The sequence below is a fragment of the Synchiropus splendidus genome, chromosome 3 (genome assembly GCF_027744825.2).
Source record: "Synchiropus splendidus isolate RoL2022-P1 chromosome 3, RoL_Sspl_1.0, whole genome shotgun sequence".
In the NCBI taxonomy this organism is placed as follows: domain Eukaryota; kingdom Metazoa; phylum Chordata; class Actinopteri; order Syngnathiformes; family Callionymidae; genus Synchiropus; species Synchiropus splendidus.
Window position 1 is genome coordinate 14,460,885 of NC_071336.1, and position 18,616 is coordinate 14,479,500.

Consider the following 18,616-nt stretch of genomic DNA (forward strand, 5'->3'; position numbering starts at 1 on the left):
GGCCAACACACACAGAAACACAGGCTGAAGATGAAGAGAAGTTCCCAATGGTGACAGAAGACGGCCTGTCAGAGAGATATGACTGGAACCAGCTAAGACCAGTGTCTTTGATTCAAACCCAGGAGCCAAAGCGGTCCAGTAAAATTTCATGGTCAACTGTGTGAAATGCTGCACTGAGATCTAACAGAATTATAATGTAGTTTTCACCTTTGTCTGCTGCTAAGAGGAGGTCATTGGTTAAGACCTGTTCCTGTGCTATGTCCTGTTCTAAAACCAGATCGGAATTTCCCAAAGTGTATTTGATGCCAGGACAAATGTTTTAATTGGTAAATTACTGCCAACTTAGTTTGTTATGTAACTGAGAAACCGGCGCACACCCAAGGGCGCCTTTGCTAACAGTGCCTGCTTTCAGAATTGAACGCAGCCATGTCAGATGAGATATCCACTGAAGAACAATATGTCACATGAATGCATGGAAGGAGAGCTAATAGAATGGGGTGAGGTTTTTTTTTTTTACCATGTGAGAGTGTAGCAAAAATGAATAATGTCTGAGGAAACTCAGATATGTACTTCAACTACCAAAAACATCCAAAGGTGATTCTTTTTCTGAGAGAACATTTCCAAACCCCTTAGCAAGATTTTATTTTACTTTACCCATTCTTTCAATGATTTTGAAAACTTCTATCACGATCTCAGTGGACGAGCCCCTTGAGAAAGGTTTCCAGAGGATTAAAAAAATCTTATGAAAATAAGTTCCTCACTCAATGATTCCGGTATCTCACAATGTAATTTGTTCTTATGAGAATCCTTCTTGGTCCTGCGGCCCCTCCTGCTCACACAGAGCGGAGCACACACTGATCAGTATTACTCAATATATATTCAGATTGTTGAATATGTTTGACGGTTATTTAAAAGGATTTTATATACCCTGGTTAGTGACTTTTCACGTTTTCTGCACCATGTTGCTACGTACTGCACTCAGACAAGCCAGACATGGTTTTGCTGAAAGAAATGGTCATAAAGGAAATGTGTGTAGCTTCTCAATCATTCTGGTTTAATATTTAATCCAAAGAACAGGAATCGAAAAAGCCATTTCGGCAAAACATTGTCAGAATCTCTAGTCCGTTTGCTTTGTTCCTTCTTCAAGTCTTAGTTTGTTAGACCTGTTTGACAGCTTATTGACAAAATATATATATATATATTTTTTTTAAACTGTCCAATTGGCTATTTTTGTGTCATCACTTTATGGCATGACATTAATCATCTCCGGTACTTTTTGGTCACTTCCTCATACCGCGTCACACACCTGTGAAACTTGAAAGAAACAAACCAACCAGACGATCGGAGGGAGACAAAACTGTCATTCGCAGTCAAGCATTGAAGCACCATGTCTTACTGGCCGTGTCTGTTGGTGCTGCTCTTCAGCGGCTGTGAGGCTTCTCACTTCCTTGGCACTGTGATGACCTATTATCCCAAAGCCGCAGAGAATGGATCTTTCACAGTGAGTACAGTGTTTTATTTAACAAAAGATAACCTATGTCAATGTGCAAAGTCTGTACGAGGGTTTGTTGAATCAGTTCAAGAGTGATTTGAGGACCTTATTTAGCTAAACTACAGGCTGATGTACGTAGAATATATTTAATACACCACACTTTTATCACACTTGGGAAATGACTGAGCTACCTTGATTGAGTATTAAAATCAAACAGGTTTTGCTGGGGTTGGAGACTTTTTACAGCATTTTTTACGGATGCATTGTTTTTACAACCTTTGTATCACTCAAATCATCATTCAAATACTAAAATAATGCAATGACATGACTTCCTGCAGGTGGTCCTTCGCTACAAAACAAACTTCATCAGATGTTTCGACAGTTTGGATCTCTTCTGGACTTGTCGCAGCGGAGATTGTGGAAACTCAGTCGTGCTTCTGAACACCGTGGACGCTGAATTAAGCAATGAATGGTGTCAGTTTGAAGGAATCATGACTCGAGTGGTTCCCAGCAACAATCCATTCCAGCTGCAGTGAGTAGTCCTGGAGTTTTGTGCCTGGTCATTTAACACCACTGAAAAAGCTGTTCAAAATGGATTGTGGTTGAAAACTACAGAACATGAAGACTGTAGTGTGTATTTCAACTCTCACATGAAGTCTTTAGATATTTAACTAAAAAAATCTGCATGGGACATCTATTACTTAGATATCTACTACATTACTATCTGAATAGAGTGTTAATAAGAACAACAATAGTAATAATAATAATAATGACATACTGGCAAACACTGTAAAAGTTTTTGCCATATAGAACTGAGTAGAAAGTCTTTTTGTGTAGTTTAATGAATGTGTTGTGCAATGTTTTGCACATAAATAAGTCACTGACTGCATTGAATGCTGCTGACATTTGTTTAGACAATAGTTATCACAAATATATCTGTTTTCTTCAAAGCATTCTATTTTTCACTATTTACCAGTACTGATATGGTGTAGTGATTTTTTTTCTTGATTTGGATCGTGCTGTCCAACTGGCAATTTTTGTGTCATCACTTTATGGCATGACATTAATCATCTCCAGTATTTTGTGGTCACTTCCTCATGCCACGTCACACACCTGTGAAACTTGAAAGAAACAAACCAACCAGACGATCGGAGGGAGACAAAACTGTGCCATTCGCAGTCAAGCATTGAAGCACCATGTCTTACTGGCCGTGTCTGTTGGTGCTGCTCTTCAGTGGCTGTGAGGCTACTCACTTCCTTTAGGGTGTTGGGACGCCCCAAAGCCAATCCAGTCAAGAACGACTGATCTAATCCATTCACTTTTCTTTTTCTTTGCAAAGGATTAATAGTGGGAACTGGATAGACAACATCTTCAATATATTTGCCTGGAGAGCTGTAACTCTCGTGGAACTCCGGACCAGATCAGACACTGGGCAGGCCAACAGATCTCCTCAGACCACAAACATACCAGCAATCCGGTACATCGCAGCAGTTTTTTGCTGTTATTTCCCACAAGACACTGCAGCAGATGTTTATTCACTCATTTTCTCTCATTAGAGTTCCTTCAAACTGTCCGAGAAACCTCGACTTCCTGGCTTTCGATCCTGACGGTGATAGAGTCGAATGCAGATATGGCCTCTCCTCAGCTGGGGAATGTAGCCAATGCACACGTCTCCCTAGTGTCAGACTGTCACCAGTGAGTGACTCACGCAGTCGAATCTGATGAACCGACGGAGTGAAGGCTATATGTTGACTTTGTTTTTGCAGTCGTGTTCCCTGTTTTACCTGCCAAACACCAACTCTTCTGTGGGTGCATACCCAGTCCAGTTAGTGATGGAGGACTTTCCAAGAGTGGCTGTGAACCTTTCTTCAACCTCAGGCAGCCAAACATTCACGAACACCACCAGAATCAGCAAGATACCATTCCAGTTCATTCTAAGGGGTCAGTCACTAACACAAATCATTAATAATGACTTAGCAGTGACTTAATAACGGTGTTGGTTGTAACTGATCCACTGAGAAGCAGCTGTATCATCAATTCAAAAGCTTTGTGACGGAAAACTGGCCTGTTCACATTCTGAGACGCATCGACGCTTTTGACATCACTGTGTTTTCCAGAAGAGATCAGTTCGTTCAGATTGTACGGTCATGACTCATCACTTCTGCTGCACAAACATCACCCAACCAATGCGTCTGTTTTAATAATCATGCTAGGGAGGCAGCATGAAATGACTCCTCTGCGTATCATTAAATGAAGCTAAAAAAAAGCATCAATAAGAAACACACTATGGTGACAATTGTCATCATAATACGATGCCAAAACAATGGGTGACAGAAGACAAAGAGTCTTGAATGTGACTCACATTTTGTTACTTTTATGAGATAATACTAAGTGCAAATATATAGTGGAAGATATTTTTAAGTGGTGAATATCTTGGTAACATAAAATTTTCATCTCAGTTAATCCCACTAAAGCTAAGTTAACTTGCGCATAATGGCAAATGACATTTGCCACACACATTTTGTATCTATTGTAAATGTGGTTTAAAGGAAGATTTAATCAACACGAGAGTGGCCAATAATGCCTATGATGTTGTGCATTTAGGATGTTTTTGAGCCTTTTCAGTGACACTTTGGTTCTTCTCAGGACTGTCCTCCGCCATGTTGGGTTGTAAGAGTAAAACAAGTATTGGCCACTCTTGTGTTGACATCCCTCAAGTTACATTTAAAACAGACACAAAATGTGAGATTCTCAGCTTCAGTGAGTTTAATTAAAATGACATTTTTTTTAATGTATTGACAGCCCTAATTTAAATATGAGCTATAAAGGCATACATTTTCAGGGCATCGTTTCAATATATTCATTTGCTTGTTGATCCACGTATTTTGTACCTTTGACGTCATGACGGTACTTTGCTCTTAGCTCTGGTGTAAAGGAATGTCTAACTTTGTCTTTTTCCCTGCAGTTGATCCAGCAGTTCCAGACTGCACCCAGGGTCTGTACCTTCCTGAGTTTCTTCCCCCGACTCCAGCCAACAGAGCTTCCCTGCACACCTCCTTCAACCAGTCAATAGAAATCCTCATCAGCGCTCATGCAAATATCTCAAGGTATGTTGCACATATTACACCGGAATTTCTCATCAAATATCTGACGTCTGAAATTACTTTAAATAGTTCCAGTATTTAAGATGTTGTTTTATGTGTCACTGATGCCTCCTGCAAGTGTTTCGGAGCTTCTGTTTAGTGGGCCTCACAACGCAGTTCAGGCCCGAAGAGGCCCAGAACTCTTCGCCGTGACGTGGACACCATCAGAGGAGGAAGATGGACAAAGTCATCCCTTTTGCTTTATCGTCCAGGCGACTCACAAGTCAGTGTCTTATCCCCTTTGGAAAGAGAATGAAAGCTGGTGTTGTGACACTGAGCACAGAGGTTTGGGCGACTGGTTTTCAAGATTTTTTTTTTTTTTTTTCTGCAGTTCAACCAAGTATCACTCAGATCTGAGGTGCGTGGTAGTGACCGTGGGAGAAGGTAAGTAGAATGTTAAAGGGTTTTCCGGCCGTCCTATAAATAAAAGCTTCCTTCTTTCTTCAGCGCCAGACACTACAACCACACCAGCGACTCCATCAACATTGTTTAGCTCTACAACATTACATACATCTACACCAACATTTACATCAACATCGTTTAGCACTGCAACGGAAATAATCACCACCACCACTCCGCCAACTCCATTTACACCTCCTCGCTGTAAGTATCCACGTGGCACAGTTGTGTTGACTTCCTTTGAAAGAAGGAAACATAATGAATGACACCAGTGAAAACTTGATTAATTCATTAGATTGTTTTAAAAGAATGCCGTTTTCCTTTGCCAACAGTGTCTGAAAATAATTGTATATTTTTCTCAGTTGTTGTTGCTCTGAGGCTGAAGGGTCGAGCGTTGACTGAAGTCACACCTGACAACCTCGATGCTCTGGTGACACAGCCGGTCAGTGACGTCACTTATTTCTTAAAAAAATGAAAAATGGGGCAGGAAAGCCAGTTCTTTCTTCCAACTGCTTTCTTCGTCACATTTTCATTGTTTAATTCATTAAGGAAAAATATTGCAAATGAGGACATTAAATGACCCTCAGAAATTTTTGCATTTTTATTATTGTTTTTTTTATGCATTAAAACTTTTGGACAAAAACTTGTGCTACTACAGATTTAAGCAGTTTGAAACTCAAAAATTAGATTAGAGATTTTCTAACTTGTTTCATGCAGGGAATTATGTTTAGTTTCCTGGAAGGTTTCTTTATCTCACTGTCTCGTGAGCTTCAGTTCTAGTAGGCAGAGATGATGAATTGAATTGATTTATATGGATCAAGAAATATCTGAATAATATTTCCTTTAGTTATAGAAACTCCCAGCTCACTGTCTGACCTTGATTTCCATCCCATGTGGGACAGTGCGGGCCAGTGATTTAAACCAAGAGCAAACTGCCTTTGTTAGAGAAGGTCTCAATCACCCCCAATTGCACTTAGCTATTTTCTCTTTTTGTACATGTTGACCAAACACATCCGCTAAATTTAGGAAAATATGGACCCCAGCAAAAGCCTCTGGCCAACAAATCCGGCTTCGGGAATAATATTAAGTCCAGCGACGACGCATACAAACCACTGGCCGTTATTTCGGCTTATTTCAATGGTTATTTCAGCAGCTTCAGTGCACACTCATCTGTAAGGATGGTGAGGGGTCCAGAGACTCGCCGAACCTTTGTGCTCAGCACTGTGCCACCCACCTGCACTTCTCTATCATTACAATTCTGTCTGCACTTTGACTTGTGTGGGAGCACTCCATTTTTGACCAGGAAGAAGTGCGCTTTGACCTGAGGGCTGCCCCACACACATCTTCACTTATGACTGTAAATCTTTTTAAAAAGTTCCAAACAGTTCCAAAAAAAGTGAAAAAGCAGGGTGAGCACACACCATTCATATTGTGATTTCCAGTATTACTGCCTCACATTTATTTGAGCTCCTTTTTCATTTTCAAATATAAATGACATCAGTAAGATGTGCTGTTTTAGACAGCAGGTGGCAGTAGTACTATGGAACTAGCAACACACAGTAAACAAAGAAAACTAGTGGAGTTTGAGTTTGTGATCATAAAAAAAAATAATAAAAGGCAGGAAATATATCCATTTGCAAATGTACCTGAGCGTACCCACCTGAACAGAGATGACCTGGGACCACCTAGATAGATCTAAAAGCTCAGATCCGTCCGTCCAACTGGCCTTGGTGACGTCTTCATGGAAAGTTTGGATTCCTATTAATAAACTAAAGATGTTTATGAACAGAATATGCTTTGATTAAAACTTTTTTTTTTAAACTTTTACTTCACATGTTTATATTTACTTAAACAAAGGAAAATAATGTGAATGCTGAATTTCAAGTTCTTTGACTTTAGTGTTGTTGTTTGTATTGTATCTCTTCCAATCATGTTTTACAACCGCTTTCTCTGCAGATGAGGGATCAACTGGCAGTGTTGGGTGTGGCAAACTTTACTCTCCGGCTCGTTGGACGTACATAGCTGGTGGAGATACCACTGGACTGCCGAGGTGGATCTATGCTCTTGACAGTGAAGTGAAGTGCAAAGTGGTTTAGTGCTTGGTACATTTTCACGTTTCATGTTTCCAGTGTGTTTCATCAACCTCTGTCTTGTGTAATATTTCTTTGTTATTTGCACCTTGCTGTCTAAAACATGGCAGCTGGCATGTAGTTTCTTCTTTGTTTGATTTAATTATTTGCTCATCCAAGGATTTTCTCATACCTGGTATGGAAACATTGATTTTAGAGAAATTACTCATTACTTAAGTGTTTTCACCCAATAATGTACAAAATAAATGCTGGGAAAACAAATCACTTTACTGTGTCAAGTAAAATAAATAAATAAAAAAAATGACTTTGTGAAAGTCTGCTGGAGAATATTTTTTATCAACTTTGCAAGGTCTTCAGGACTTCTTCCAAGCAGGTAAAACCTGACAAACCTCTCTAAATTCCTTCTGAACAGATGCACCCATCATGCATGAGGAATCTATGGCTCTATGTAGGGCCTTGTGGACTGAAAGGACCAACTTATTTACTTTTTTGACTTTTTAATATTATTTCATGCTTGCGAAGGATGGAGAGTATAACAAGTTTTCACTATCTCTTTATTTTTTGCTCTTTCTCTCTTTCCATCTGTTGTACTGGTTCAGTGCAGAATGCAATTCCACTCCAAGTTAGTGGAACCTCTTTTGTTCAGTCATAGACAAATTAAGTAAAATGTTGAAGATGACTGTAGGTGAGGAAAAGACTAACTTTCAAAATGGGATAGAAAACCAATCTTTTTTTTTTTTTACAAGTAAAATTGGAACATTTGGCACGACCATGAAATTGCATTTATAGATCAACAAATGCATCTAAAAACAATGAATCATAATTTGAAAAGATGAGCTATATAAGATACAAATTGCATAAAAATCTGAATAAACGTGGATTTTAGGAACGCGATAACAAAATGTATTTATAAAAGACTGGAAAGATTTCCAGGGTGGTGCTTCCACAACAAAATCTCAGTATGAACCCAACAAGCACGCACAAACAAACAAAACAAACAAATCCAAAAGGCTTTTTTAATAGTTTATCATCATCTCACATTTCCCCGACTTCCCACCACGGACACACGGAATCTTATCCATCTATGGTCAGCTAATAATTGATATGCACTTGCAGGAATCAAGGTTAGAATTTTGTAGGAAACATCTGGAGGTTTCATTTTAGCGGATTTAACAGTGGGTGTAGATTTTCATTTTGGCTTTTTATTTAATTTTTTGTTTTGTTGAGGGCAAAGCTCTTCAATAACCTCAAAGATCTGTTTCAATTTAAGCCTGTTTTAGAAATGTGGGCCAACACTGTTCCAAATAGAAGGGAGGGTAATTTGGTGGATGGTTTTGGGTCGCCTTCCTGGTCACGTGGTCGAGGAAGATACATCTGTGTGTTTCCGTCCCCACCACAGCACGGAATCAGCACTCAACAAGATGACCAAGACCTCCTCATGGCAAGTGATTCCGGTTTAATCTCCATACTTGTCCTCTTTCATCTAAGGGGATGAGGGAGGGCCTTTGACACCGTCTCCGGTTTAATCTCCATACTTATCCTTTTCGATCTAACCGCAGCCTTTGACACCGTTTCCCAGTCCATCTTCCTCAATAGAATCTCTCTATCGGTCTCATCCATACGTCCCTCCATTGTTTTCACACCAACTCAATTCAAATCACCTCCAAGCCCTCCCCTGTCACGCCCCCAGGGCTCTGTCCCAGGACCACAATTTGGTAACCACTTCAACCGTTTTGCAGATGACACCCAGCTCTACCTGTCCTGTGAACACGACTCCTCACTTCCACTCTCCTCCAATAACCACTGCCCCAAGAAATCAAATCCTGCTATATCCTCAAATTGAACTGAGTCTGGGTGTCATCCTCGACAACTCACTGTCCTCCCAGTCCCACATCAATAATATCACCCGATCTGCTTATTTCCACACACACGACATCGATCATCTCCGACCCTCCCTCATCCCTCACACACCTATTCTGGTCCATAGTCTCGTCATCTCCCACATCGATTACTGTCACACGCCCGTCAGAAGTCAATCCTTCAGCCTGGACCCAAAACTCCAGCCCACATTATCACCAGAACCACTTCCTCTCAACACATCACTCCCGTACTCCAACAGCTGCACTGGCACTCGCTCAAATTCAGAGAACACAACAAAATCCTCCTGTACAATCAAGGCAATTCACAGACCTCCGTCTTACCACCTTGACATTATCACCCCTCCTCATTCCCTCCCTTCACTCCCTCGAGCCATCAAAAACACAAACTCTTAAAAGGCAACTAAAAACACACATGCTCTGTAGTGCTTATTCACTTTAAGTACTGCTTGTAATTCTCAAAGTTTCTGTTGTTTTATTGTGCTTGTCTGCTTTTAACTGTTTTCACATTGTGCAGCGACCTTGAGAGTTCAGATAGGCGCTTTTAAATAAAAGTATCATTATAATTGTGTAATCTACAAGGCACTGAAAACACTGTACAAGTGTGGCATGCATGAGGTAGTGGCTCTTCTTCACCAGGGTTGAGACTTGTCAGTGATGACTTTAAGATGAGTCAACCCCTCAGGAACCTGGATAAAAGGAGCATAAAGAAGACAGAACTTTGCTTTAAAACAACTTGTTTATTTCCAGAGAAAATAAGACACAAGAGTTTCCAACAAACAATAAATAACTGATCACTTAACTGTAAACTTGTTCATCATGAAGCCACGTTAGAGACCAAAACAGACTTCCTCAACCACCCAGCCAGATAAATCCAGGAGACGGGTCTCCAAATTATAATCAGAAAAGTTCTGTCGCGGGGCTTGTAGGGCGTCACGCGCGCGACGCTTCCTGCGACTCACGGCTGGCTGGTGGTTGAACATTAGCTTCACAAGTCGTCTTTACACATTCGTTCCCGCTGTCAAGTTAAACATCAAACGCAGGTGTCACTGACTTCAGTGGAGGCAGCAGTGTCGGAAAGAGAGAGTTCACCTTCTTTGATCAACTGTTACATACAGAAAAAACAAGGATAAACCACTCGAAAAAAAAAAAAGAGAAGTCATTCCGCTGAACACTGACAATGAAATAGGGCGACACATTTCATTTACAATGCAGTCCAACATGAACACATTATTTACATATTCCTTGTTCCTCATGAGAATCACAATGACTTCAGTTCACTTATGCTATAGATGAGGAATGTCCGACCTTGGACAGTGTTTGCAGAGCCTCTATGTCATCTGTCATCTGAAACATCTTCACCTTTGCATGGTGTTGCAACCCCACGAGACCAGCAGCACATATACAGGTATACAGACCTGCACCATCTGTATGTACAGTGTGGTGAAAACACGCCATCAAGTGGTATGACAGTGTGAGTGCAACCAGTAAAGCAGTAGCTTTCAGAGTTTTCCCACTCACCTAAAATCATTTTAAACATATCATGAAGCAATTAAAATTCGGACTTTCAATAAATGCCCTTTAGAATGTATTTTTCTCAGGTCAGGAATAAAAAAACACCAGTTTGAGATTAATAAAGACAATCTATCCATCCATTTATTTATAAAAAAAAAAAAAAAAAAAAAAAGACAAAAAACGCTGGATTTGAACTGCACATACTTAAAAAAAATACATGGATTGAAATGGTTTGGGATTAATGTTAACCATGAGAAGGCAGCACTGCACATTCAGATATAGAACAAAAACATAATCATCGGAAACTGCACAAAAAGTAAAAAAAATAAATAAATAATTTCTCCATCATCCCTTCCGTGATATTTCAGTTAGGGTCCACACAACAGCAAAATTGCAAACAAATAATAAAAAAAAATGAAATAAAACAAAACTGCTTCAACACTATTCCATATAAAATGAGTCATAAATTAGAGTTTCGTTGGATGGATCTCTACCATTATATGTTGACCACTTGAGCGGTTCAAATTTGGTGACATGCATTCTAAAACAGAAGGACAAACACACACCACGCTGCTGCTCCTGTGGCGTTCGGGGCTCCTGTTATAACTGCAGTCACGTTCTTTCTTTTCCAGTGTAATCCAACTAATTTGTTAATATTTTGTGATGTTCTTGTGCTGCAATAGTACATTAAAATCTTTTCTTCATTTAGACAGACTCATCATTGTATTCATTTTTCACTGGTTGTAAAAACAGCTGCAGCATTGTGGAGGTAAAATTTTGAACTTTAACACCCATTTCTCTTCAAGTCTTAAATCTCAGGATCCCACTATCTGAGGTAGGATGTTTATACTGCATCAGTCTCATGCTTGTTATATTACTCTAGACCTTCTCTGCTAGATAGGGTAAATCCCCATGACCATGCAAGGTGTAGCCTGTATTTTGAATGTTTAATAACCAGCACACGCATGACTACATCACAGCAATGATGAAACTGAAAGTCTATTATTGTATTTTGCTGCGATTATTTCACCTAAAGTCAACATCCTAAAGCTCATCCAAAGAAATTTCTCAGAATTTGTGCATGAGTTGTGTGTTCCTCCACCCGCCCGACTGTTTCATCTACAAATCTCTAAACACAGTAAATTTGGGTCAAATAGGCAAATATAAAACGGGCATCTTCATAGTACAGGTTCACTCACAAAGTGAGCTTGACCTTCAAACCTTGTGCGCGTGCTTAACATTACAAGGGTCAACATCAAAGTAAAATGTAACAAAATATATAGATGCCTGTGACCGGTCATAATTAAATTATTATTGTGAAACAGTGAGTCAAATTTTAAAGTAAATTCCCTGCATATGATCGAATAACATCAGTAGTTGAACTCAATAAAACTGTGCTGAAAGAAACTGTGAGGTGCATGGTTGACACATCTACGGTACATGAATCGGAACAGGGCCTTGTTGATGGATTGTCCGTCAGACCAATGAGTAACGTGTCCTCTAATCTCTTAGTTCAGCTAGTGACCAGCAAGGAGAAGGTAAGTGATACTGCAAATGAAATCAAAGTTTCGATGGAGTGAGAAAGACTGTAACAAATCTGACAACATCTTCAGTTCAGTAACGAATAAGTAGCAAATGTTGAACACCTTTGAAGTTTCCCTTCATTTTCACTGATGTTGAGCACAGAATCCCAATGAATAAAAGCACCCCATGAAAGGCCCACATTCTCTTCCTCCCCTGCTCTTGTCTGAGCTAGTCCACGGATAAGACACTGAAGCCAAGCAGAAAATACAATCCTGAATACGAAACCTCTCCTTTCTCACGTGTCAGACGTCATAGTCAGGCAATGATGAGTATGTGATGCCGCCGACTGTAGGAGGACTGGAGTGAAGCGGGAGAAGCCAACAGAAGACGGAACCTGGAAGGAAGAGCCAGAACTGACGTCAATGCAAAGGCTTCGACGGCCTGAAAAATAGACTGACCTCTTCCAAAAACCTCTCGCAGCAAGGCAAGCTTCGGCTTGCGTGTGTGTGGGGGCTGGTGAGGAGGCTGGGAGGAAGACGATGACGACGTAGAGCCTCTGTCTTTCACCATCAGCCTGTTTCTCATCTGTTCAATCGGAGTCTCATCGGTGATTATTGAGACCAACTGTTAAGGATAAAGGCAAGAGTTTCATTCAGTAAAAAACGGAATAGCATCAAGGTCTTCTGAAACAAGGAGAGAGTCAGACTGGCTGAAGACGAACCTACTGTGACCAGTAATATAGAAAGAATAAAGAACACGTGAAGAAAAGACATGTTGATATCGATTGTTGAGAGTCAGAATTTGGCCATCACTGATGGAGTTTGTAATAATAAAGGAATTTCTCTCTGCAGTGCGGATGATATTGGAGGATGAATGGGTTTTGTTTTGACAGGTCACAAGCAGAGGTGCAAAACATACACATTACATTATACATCATATTACATTAATGCATTCACATTGGTACCTGGTCGTAGAAGATCACCATGACAAACACCCCAAACAAGATAGACTCTACTAGGAGGATGATGTAGTGCGCACTGAAACAGACAGAAGACCCATCAATAAAAAGTCAAGCATAAATAAAAGTGGTCCCTCAAACGCCACACTCACACGATCAAGTGCTTGCTGGGTGTCTCCTCCTCATCGCTCTCTCTCTCGTTTCGGATCCGCCACACCCAGGCGGACACCACCAACATCAGCGAATACAGACTGGCCATGCCTACGGGAGACAGTCATTACATACTTGCATAGGCCATATTTATCAGCTACTAGTGCACAGATCAGCATTTTTTGGGCCGATACTGATTTTTTCAGATTGTTTTTATTTTTGCTGTTTCTTTTTTTCCATAACTAAGTAACACACAAAAGTCACTTTTTTTGCTTTTTTATTAATTAAGTGTTTTATACAAAATAAAATGAATACTTTTACATAAATACTTTTATTCCCTTTTCACTGAACAACGAACAGATCAAACCCGTAACGTAAACTTCACTCATCACTTGTTAAAGACCAGAATTCTAACCTAAAAGACCTTTTTCATCGACTACATGTCCAGGGAATGAGTATTTGGGGTCTAGGTGCTATTAGCTGCTGATCTACAACAGAACTCGGCTGCTCATGCAAAACAAACCATTACCATTGGTATCACCAGGGGTTAGCTCCAGTTAACTTTCGCTCGATAGCCTCTTGGTAGCACTCAATTTTGGTGTGGCGATTTGAGTCTTGTAAAATTCGTGGTGTTGAAGGTTTTTTGTGGTTAAGTCTTCGGTTGTCATTTTCCGTGACGGAGGAGTATTGTGAAATGACTGCTATCATGACTGGCTGGCTCACTACTATGTGTTGCTGCAGCAGGTAGGTGGGTCTGCAGCATCACAACATGTGTATCTGTTAAATGGTGGTCACCATATTGTTTTGTAATTTATATATCACGATGTAAATATTCACTAATATAATAGTTATAACATCACAAATCATGTACGGATATAAATAGCATGTTATTAAAAAAAAAAAAAAGTACCGTGATCCAGTCTGATTAGACAGCAAACCTGGTTTCCGTTTTTCAAACGGGCAAAATAGCATGTACAACCCAGTTACTACTGCTTTCTGCAGTAAACGTGTTCTGGGTGAAAGGATAAATGTTCAAAGCAAATTAGCATGTGGAAATCTATTCATCTACATTTACCATGTTTCCAATGTAGGTGGAAACTGTTTGCATACTTGTGCGCACATGGAAGCAGTGATTGTTGTGAGAAGGAGACATTGCAACAATAAAACTCACTCATGGTGCATCTGTCATCCTAGCAGGAATATTTTTGGAATGAATCAGTAAACAGGATCATAAAAACACATCGTAAACATCCCACAAGTTTTGCTTGCATTTTGCTGTCATGTCACTCAAAACTTGCCATATGGCAAACCATTGGTTGTTGTCCACTATCACTCATGGTAAGTCACCCACAATCCATGGTGCAGCCCCACAAAATTCAATATTGAGATTGCAAATTATCAGGTCAAATGGGAATTTACTTGACCTGAGCACTCTGAAACTCTCACTTCTGGCCCTGATAACATCACCTGATGTATTTCCAAGATTTCCAAGTATGACAGTCAGAGAATCCTCACCACCCCCCCAGTACACAATCAAAGGTGGCTTTCCCGAAACGTAAACAGGAAGTAGAAGTTTTAAATACACAGAAATAAATAAACACATTGTACAAATTCCATCCGGCTGGTTTTCCAGCTGCAAGCATAGCGATATTCACTAAGAAGTTCTTTATACCTGGACAAGGCTTCAATGAGAACAGCTTTCGGGGACGTCGCTATCATGTTTTCTGACTTTGATGACTGGAACACACTGAAGAACTAGGCAGCAACGTAATTCCCAGCTCTGACTTCCCACTTCCTAGGCAGCAGAGTAACTATGCCCCTAAAGTGCTTCTCCATAACTCTGAGTTTTAATGTTTGGTGCTCTTACAATGTTGTCACACTTATTTGGCTCGTATGGGGAATAAAAACATAACTTATCGTCTCATTCATGATTACATAAAAGTAGAGCTGGGTATTGATCACCATTTCTCAACCTGATATGATTAACCGGTGTGGACCATTAAAAGAGACGTTCAAATTGGCAACACTCCTTTGATCAAAAAGGTAGACGGACTTGAGTTGGCAATTTCCAGTAAAAGATGCTTGAAAGTAAAGTGATATTTCAGGTAGAGATGACAGCTAAGAAAAACGAATAGCAACTCTTTAAATGAAAAGAATCTGTTGACATCACAGCTTTAACAATGACAAAGAAAGAAAACATCAGGTGCTTGAACTCACCAGTGTAAAAGAGGAACTGGATGAAATACTTCTGGTTCAGCTCTCCCACGCAGTTATTTATCCTGAAAGACCATCAAACCACAAATGAGAAATCTGCCAGTACAGAGGGACTCCCAAAAAATGCAGACAGGGGTCTCACCAAGGGCAGTGGTGGTCCATGCGGCGAATACATCGCTGGCAAACGCGGCAGTGATGTGCTCTGGGAGGTCTATAGGTTTCACAGTGACTGCACACGGTCCAGCCCTCACAACCCTGCGGGAACAAAAATATACACGCACAAACTGAAGCTTTCTGCCAAAGATGCATTTTAGATCATATTGATAGCTATATAAGCAGCTAGTTATGATTAGTCTTTGAGTCACTCTTGATGTTGAAATGAAATATATGACTGTTTTTTTTTAAATCAGAAAACAACTGAAATAAATGAGACATGCAGCAGAATAAAGGGGTAAACCCAAGGAGCCAAAAGATCAAAAAAGGCGAAGATCAAGAGCACTGACGTGCAGGAAGAAGGAAAAAAACACTAACCAAACTCTGTCATTAACTCAATAATAACAAACCCACTGGCAGATGTAAGTACAGAAGTCACGCTGTAAACATAACGTGACTGAAGTAAATAAGTGGCTATAAATAACAGAGAAGTCACCTCCTCTCTGATGCCTCCCCTGTTATTTGTTAACTGGAGTCATGAGGGGAAAAACACACAAATAGTCTATTTGAATTGAAGAGAGCGTTAGAGGACTTGTTTCCACTCACTCGATCATTCATACGTGACGACTGAGAGCGAAGATCGGAGAAATCTATGGCCGTGTCTGGAAGAGGCACCATCCCTGTTGAACAGACAGCAAACAAAAGGTTCGGATAAAAAAATAAGAATCCTTGTTTTCTCACGAATAATGTCAGAGAACATTTTTGATCCTCTTGTAAGGAACGCAGTATAGCACTTTAATCAAAGCATGTTGCTAATATGCAAGTTACAACCATCTAGATTAGTTAGATAAGGACGTACCACAAGTTTGAGAGATTTTCATTGTGAAACCAACACATGAGAATTACTTAAATCAACACAATTCTGATTTGTTTAAATAAGTGAGAGACAAATCTGACCCATGACGAATTTTTCACAAAGACTCAAATGTTAAGTAAATATTGTATGTACGTTTTTCATTACAAACAATAAAAATAACTTTTTTGACTCACCCGGGTCCGAGAATACAGCTTTTGAGTGACAAGCCAGAAGTAAAAACAGAATCAAGTTGAACACTGATCCATGAAGAGTGCACCACAAGCTAGAGAAAGACGGGAAAGAAAACACGTATTCAAGAGAGATTGGAAAGTCTTTTCACACATCTAACTACATTCAGTTGTTTATTGTTATTGAAACATTGAATATTAATAAACAAATATCTTTGTTTTGCGGTAAAACTCCATTAATGGGAGACAGAAAAAAAGCCACTTTGCCTTATTAATTATTTAAAATGCAAATGAGTGTCAGGGAGCTGTGTGGAACAAGTGCATGTTGGGTAGCTATGCATCGAGACACATCCAAATCGAGAGTTTTATGTTACTATGTTGTTACTACTTTCTAATGCACTTAGTATTGCATTATGTTTAGAATAGTATATCTGAAACGTAGCAACACAAATGTTACGACAGGAAGACCACACAACTACTAACAGGTTGAAGATGTATAATAACATACTTAATTCTTAACATATTTCTTTGCTAAGACGGAGAGAATATTAATGGCTCGAACGATATGGTGACAGACGAAAAAGTCTTTATGTGAGAAGACATTACAACTGGAAATCAACAACTGCAATCACGTTTCTCAAATTCGATTCTGCAATGCAGACGAGCATCTCCAAAAACAAATATCCAAGAGCTTTTGTGTATGACTCGAACAAAAAGTGTTGTGACGGCATTGTTATAATCTGTTTTGTCGCTGAGCAAGTGAGGATGCTGCTGTGCAACTAGTCAACTGTCAAATGAATGCCTGACGCCATGCCAGTGTTCAGCGCATTAGAAGGCAAAACCACGCGTGTTACTAACCTGCCCGCGTAGGCTGGGATGAGGACATACTGAATGACTACGTAGTCGGCGTAAAACACACTAAAATAGGTCAAAATAAGACAAATAATGCCACACGGGTCTCGCCTACAGCGTAAAAACGCCATCTTCAGTTGGGCTCCGCCCCCATCATCTACTTCCGCATGACGTCAAGCTGACAGCTGACTTCTTGAGAGAGAAAACCATTCAACGGCAGGATCATGAGTCGAACGTCATTAAGAGCCTAAACGTGGGCGTTTATTTATTCCAAACAACCTGGGCTCTATCTACTTCATCTATTTTTTTTCCTCCCTTCATCATTCATTTAACTCGAAGTGTTTTATACATTCTACGCATTTAACACTCTAAATATATGGAATCAAATCTACTTCGAATTATCCAATAGTCAAGCGATTTAAAATAACGGAACACAAAGGCAATGCGATCTGATCAATCGAAATTTGAATTCCTTTCAGAATGAATTATGTAAAAAGAAAGCGGCAGAAGACAAAAAACAAACAAAAAACAACAACATTATTCCTTACACGAATAGCTGAAAAATCATGTACATTTTTCAGGCATGGGGAAATACAATTATAAAAGAATTCAGAATACAAAGATCACAAAATGTTCTTGTATGTCTTCAATACCTTTTTCTGTTTTGACATTGTGCTTGTGAGGACTGAACCAGGACACAGAGTGGATCCAGTGTGAACCTATCCTCAAAGGCCCAACCAGACACGCCTTGAATACCTTGGTGACTCTATTTTATGTAATGAAGCAGACCATATCGCGAAACTTCAGACAAAAATAAGGTGAGAGTGACCAAGGTTTACATGTATAGCTGCTGAGAAACCTTTATCTTATCTCAAAAGCTTTACAACCAGAGGGTTAGTTGAAATCTCACTGAATCCATGTAAACCCTCGATTGTCATGGACATTCCTGATTCCCTTGCAATACAGGAATACCAGCCACACATCAACCATATTTATTCTTTATACCGATATTTATTAAGCTGCTCAAAAACCTTCCTTCCTTTTCCGCAATGGTAAAGCATCTTCCTCTCCCATAAAGGTTCAGTGCCTTGACCTTAATACAGAACTTATCACAGGGGTTGAAACAAATTCTCATTTTTTTAAAATGTACAATTTACAAAAATAAAAAAATAAAAAATATTAAAGCGCTACACTTTTCGGGATGA

General features: G+C 39.7%; 2 protein-coding genes across 4 annotated transcripts; one reads left to right on the forward strand and one right to left on the reverse strand.

The window, feature by feature from the left end:
- The first annotated feature begins 4 nt into the window (after window positions 1–4).
- LOC128755418 (uncharacterized) lies at window positions 5–7,397 on the forward strand. 3 transcript variants are annotated; one of them, XM_053858856.1, is made up of 12 exons: window positions 5–497; window positions 1,323–1,501; window positions 1,831–2,024; window positions 2,832–2,969; window positions 3,049–3,187; window positions 3,259–3,433; window positions 4,458–4,599; window positions 4,715–4,858; window positions 4,967–5,019; window positions 5,083–5,238; window positions 5,397–5,476; window positions 6,991–7,397. In XM_053858856.1, exons 2-12 carry the CDS (start codon window positions 1,388–1,390, stop codon window positions 7,054–7,056), a joined length of 1,401 nt encoding a protein of 466 aa, XP_053714831.1. In that variant the 5' UTR covers window positions 5–497; window positions 1,323–1,387; the 3' UTR covers window positions 7,057–7,397. The 3 variants fall into 3 exon arrangements, with proteins under 3 accessions (XP_053714831.1, XP_053714832.1, XP_053714834.1); XM_053858857.1 differs by having other exon boundaries at window positions 5–326; window positions 413–1,501; XM_053858859.1 differs by lacking the exon at window positions 1,831–2,024 and having other exon boundaries at window positions 5–1,501.
- Window positions 7,398–9,732: 2,335 nt separating this feature from the next.
- zgc:77880 (zf-DHHC domain-containing protein) lies at window positions 9,733–17,562 on the reverse strand. The gene is made up of 9 exons (XM_053861188.1): window positions 17,418–17,562; window positions 16,566–16,654; window positions 16,122–16,195; window positions 15,505–15,617; window positions 15,366–15,427; window positions 13,151–13,259; window positions 13,005–13,077; window positions 12,499–12,664; window positions 9,733–12,434 (listed from the first exon to the last, which is right to left on the reverse strand). The coding sequence occupies exons 1-9, from the start codon at window positions 17,540–17,542 to the stop codon at window positions 12,343–12,345; spliced, it is 903 nt and encodes a 300-aa protein (XP_053717163.1). The 5' UTR covers window positions 17,543–17,562; the 3' UTR covers window positions 9,733–12,342.
- Window positions 17,563–18,616: the final 1,054 nt, after the last annotated feature.

Bases quoted from the DNA above. Each gene is read 5' to 3' on its own strand.
- zgc:77880 (XM_053861188.1), bottom strand. From the start codon at position 17,542: ATGGCGTTTTTACGCTGTAGGCGAGACCCGTGTGGCATTATTTGTCTT. The intron at 16,655-17,417 runs GTTAGTAACACG...GTCTTTCTCTAG, and splicing joins ATCCCAGCCTACGCGGGCAG to CTTGTGGTGCACTCTTCATG. The intron at 12,665-13,004 runs GTACCAATGTGA...TATCCTTAACAG, and splicing joins TGGTGATCTTCTACGACCAG to TTGGTCTCAATAATCACCGA.
- LOC128755418 (XM_053858856.1), top strand. From the start codon at position 1,388: ATGTCTTACTGGCCGTGTCTGTTGGTGCTGCTCTTCAGCGGCTGTGAG. The intron at 3,188-3,258 runs GTGAGTGACTCA...TTGTTTTTGCAG, and splicing joins CTAGTGTCAGACTGTCACCA to TCGTGTTCCCTGTTTTACCT. The intron at 5,020-5,082 runs GTAAGTAGAATG...TTCTTTCTTCAG, and splicing joins GGTAGTGACCGTGGGAGAAG to CGCCAGACACTACAACCACA.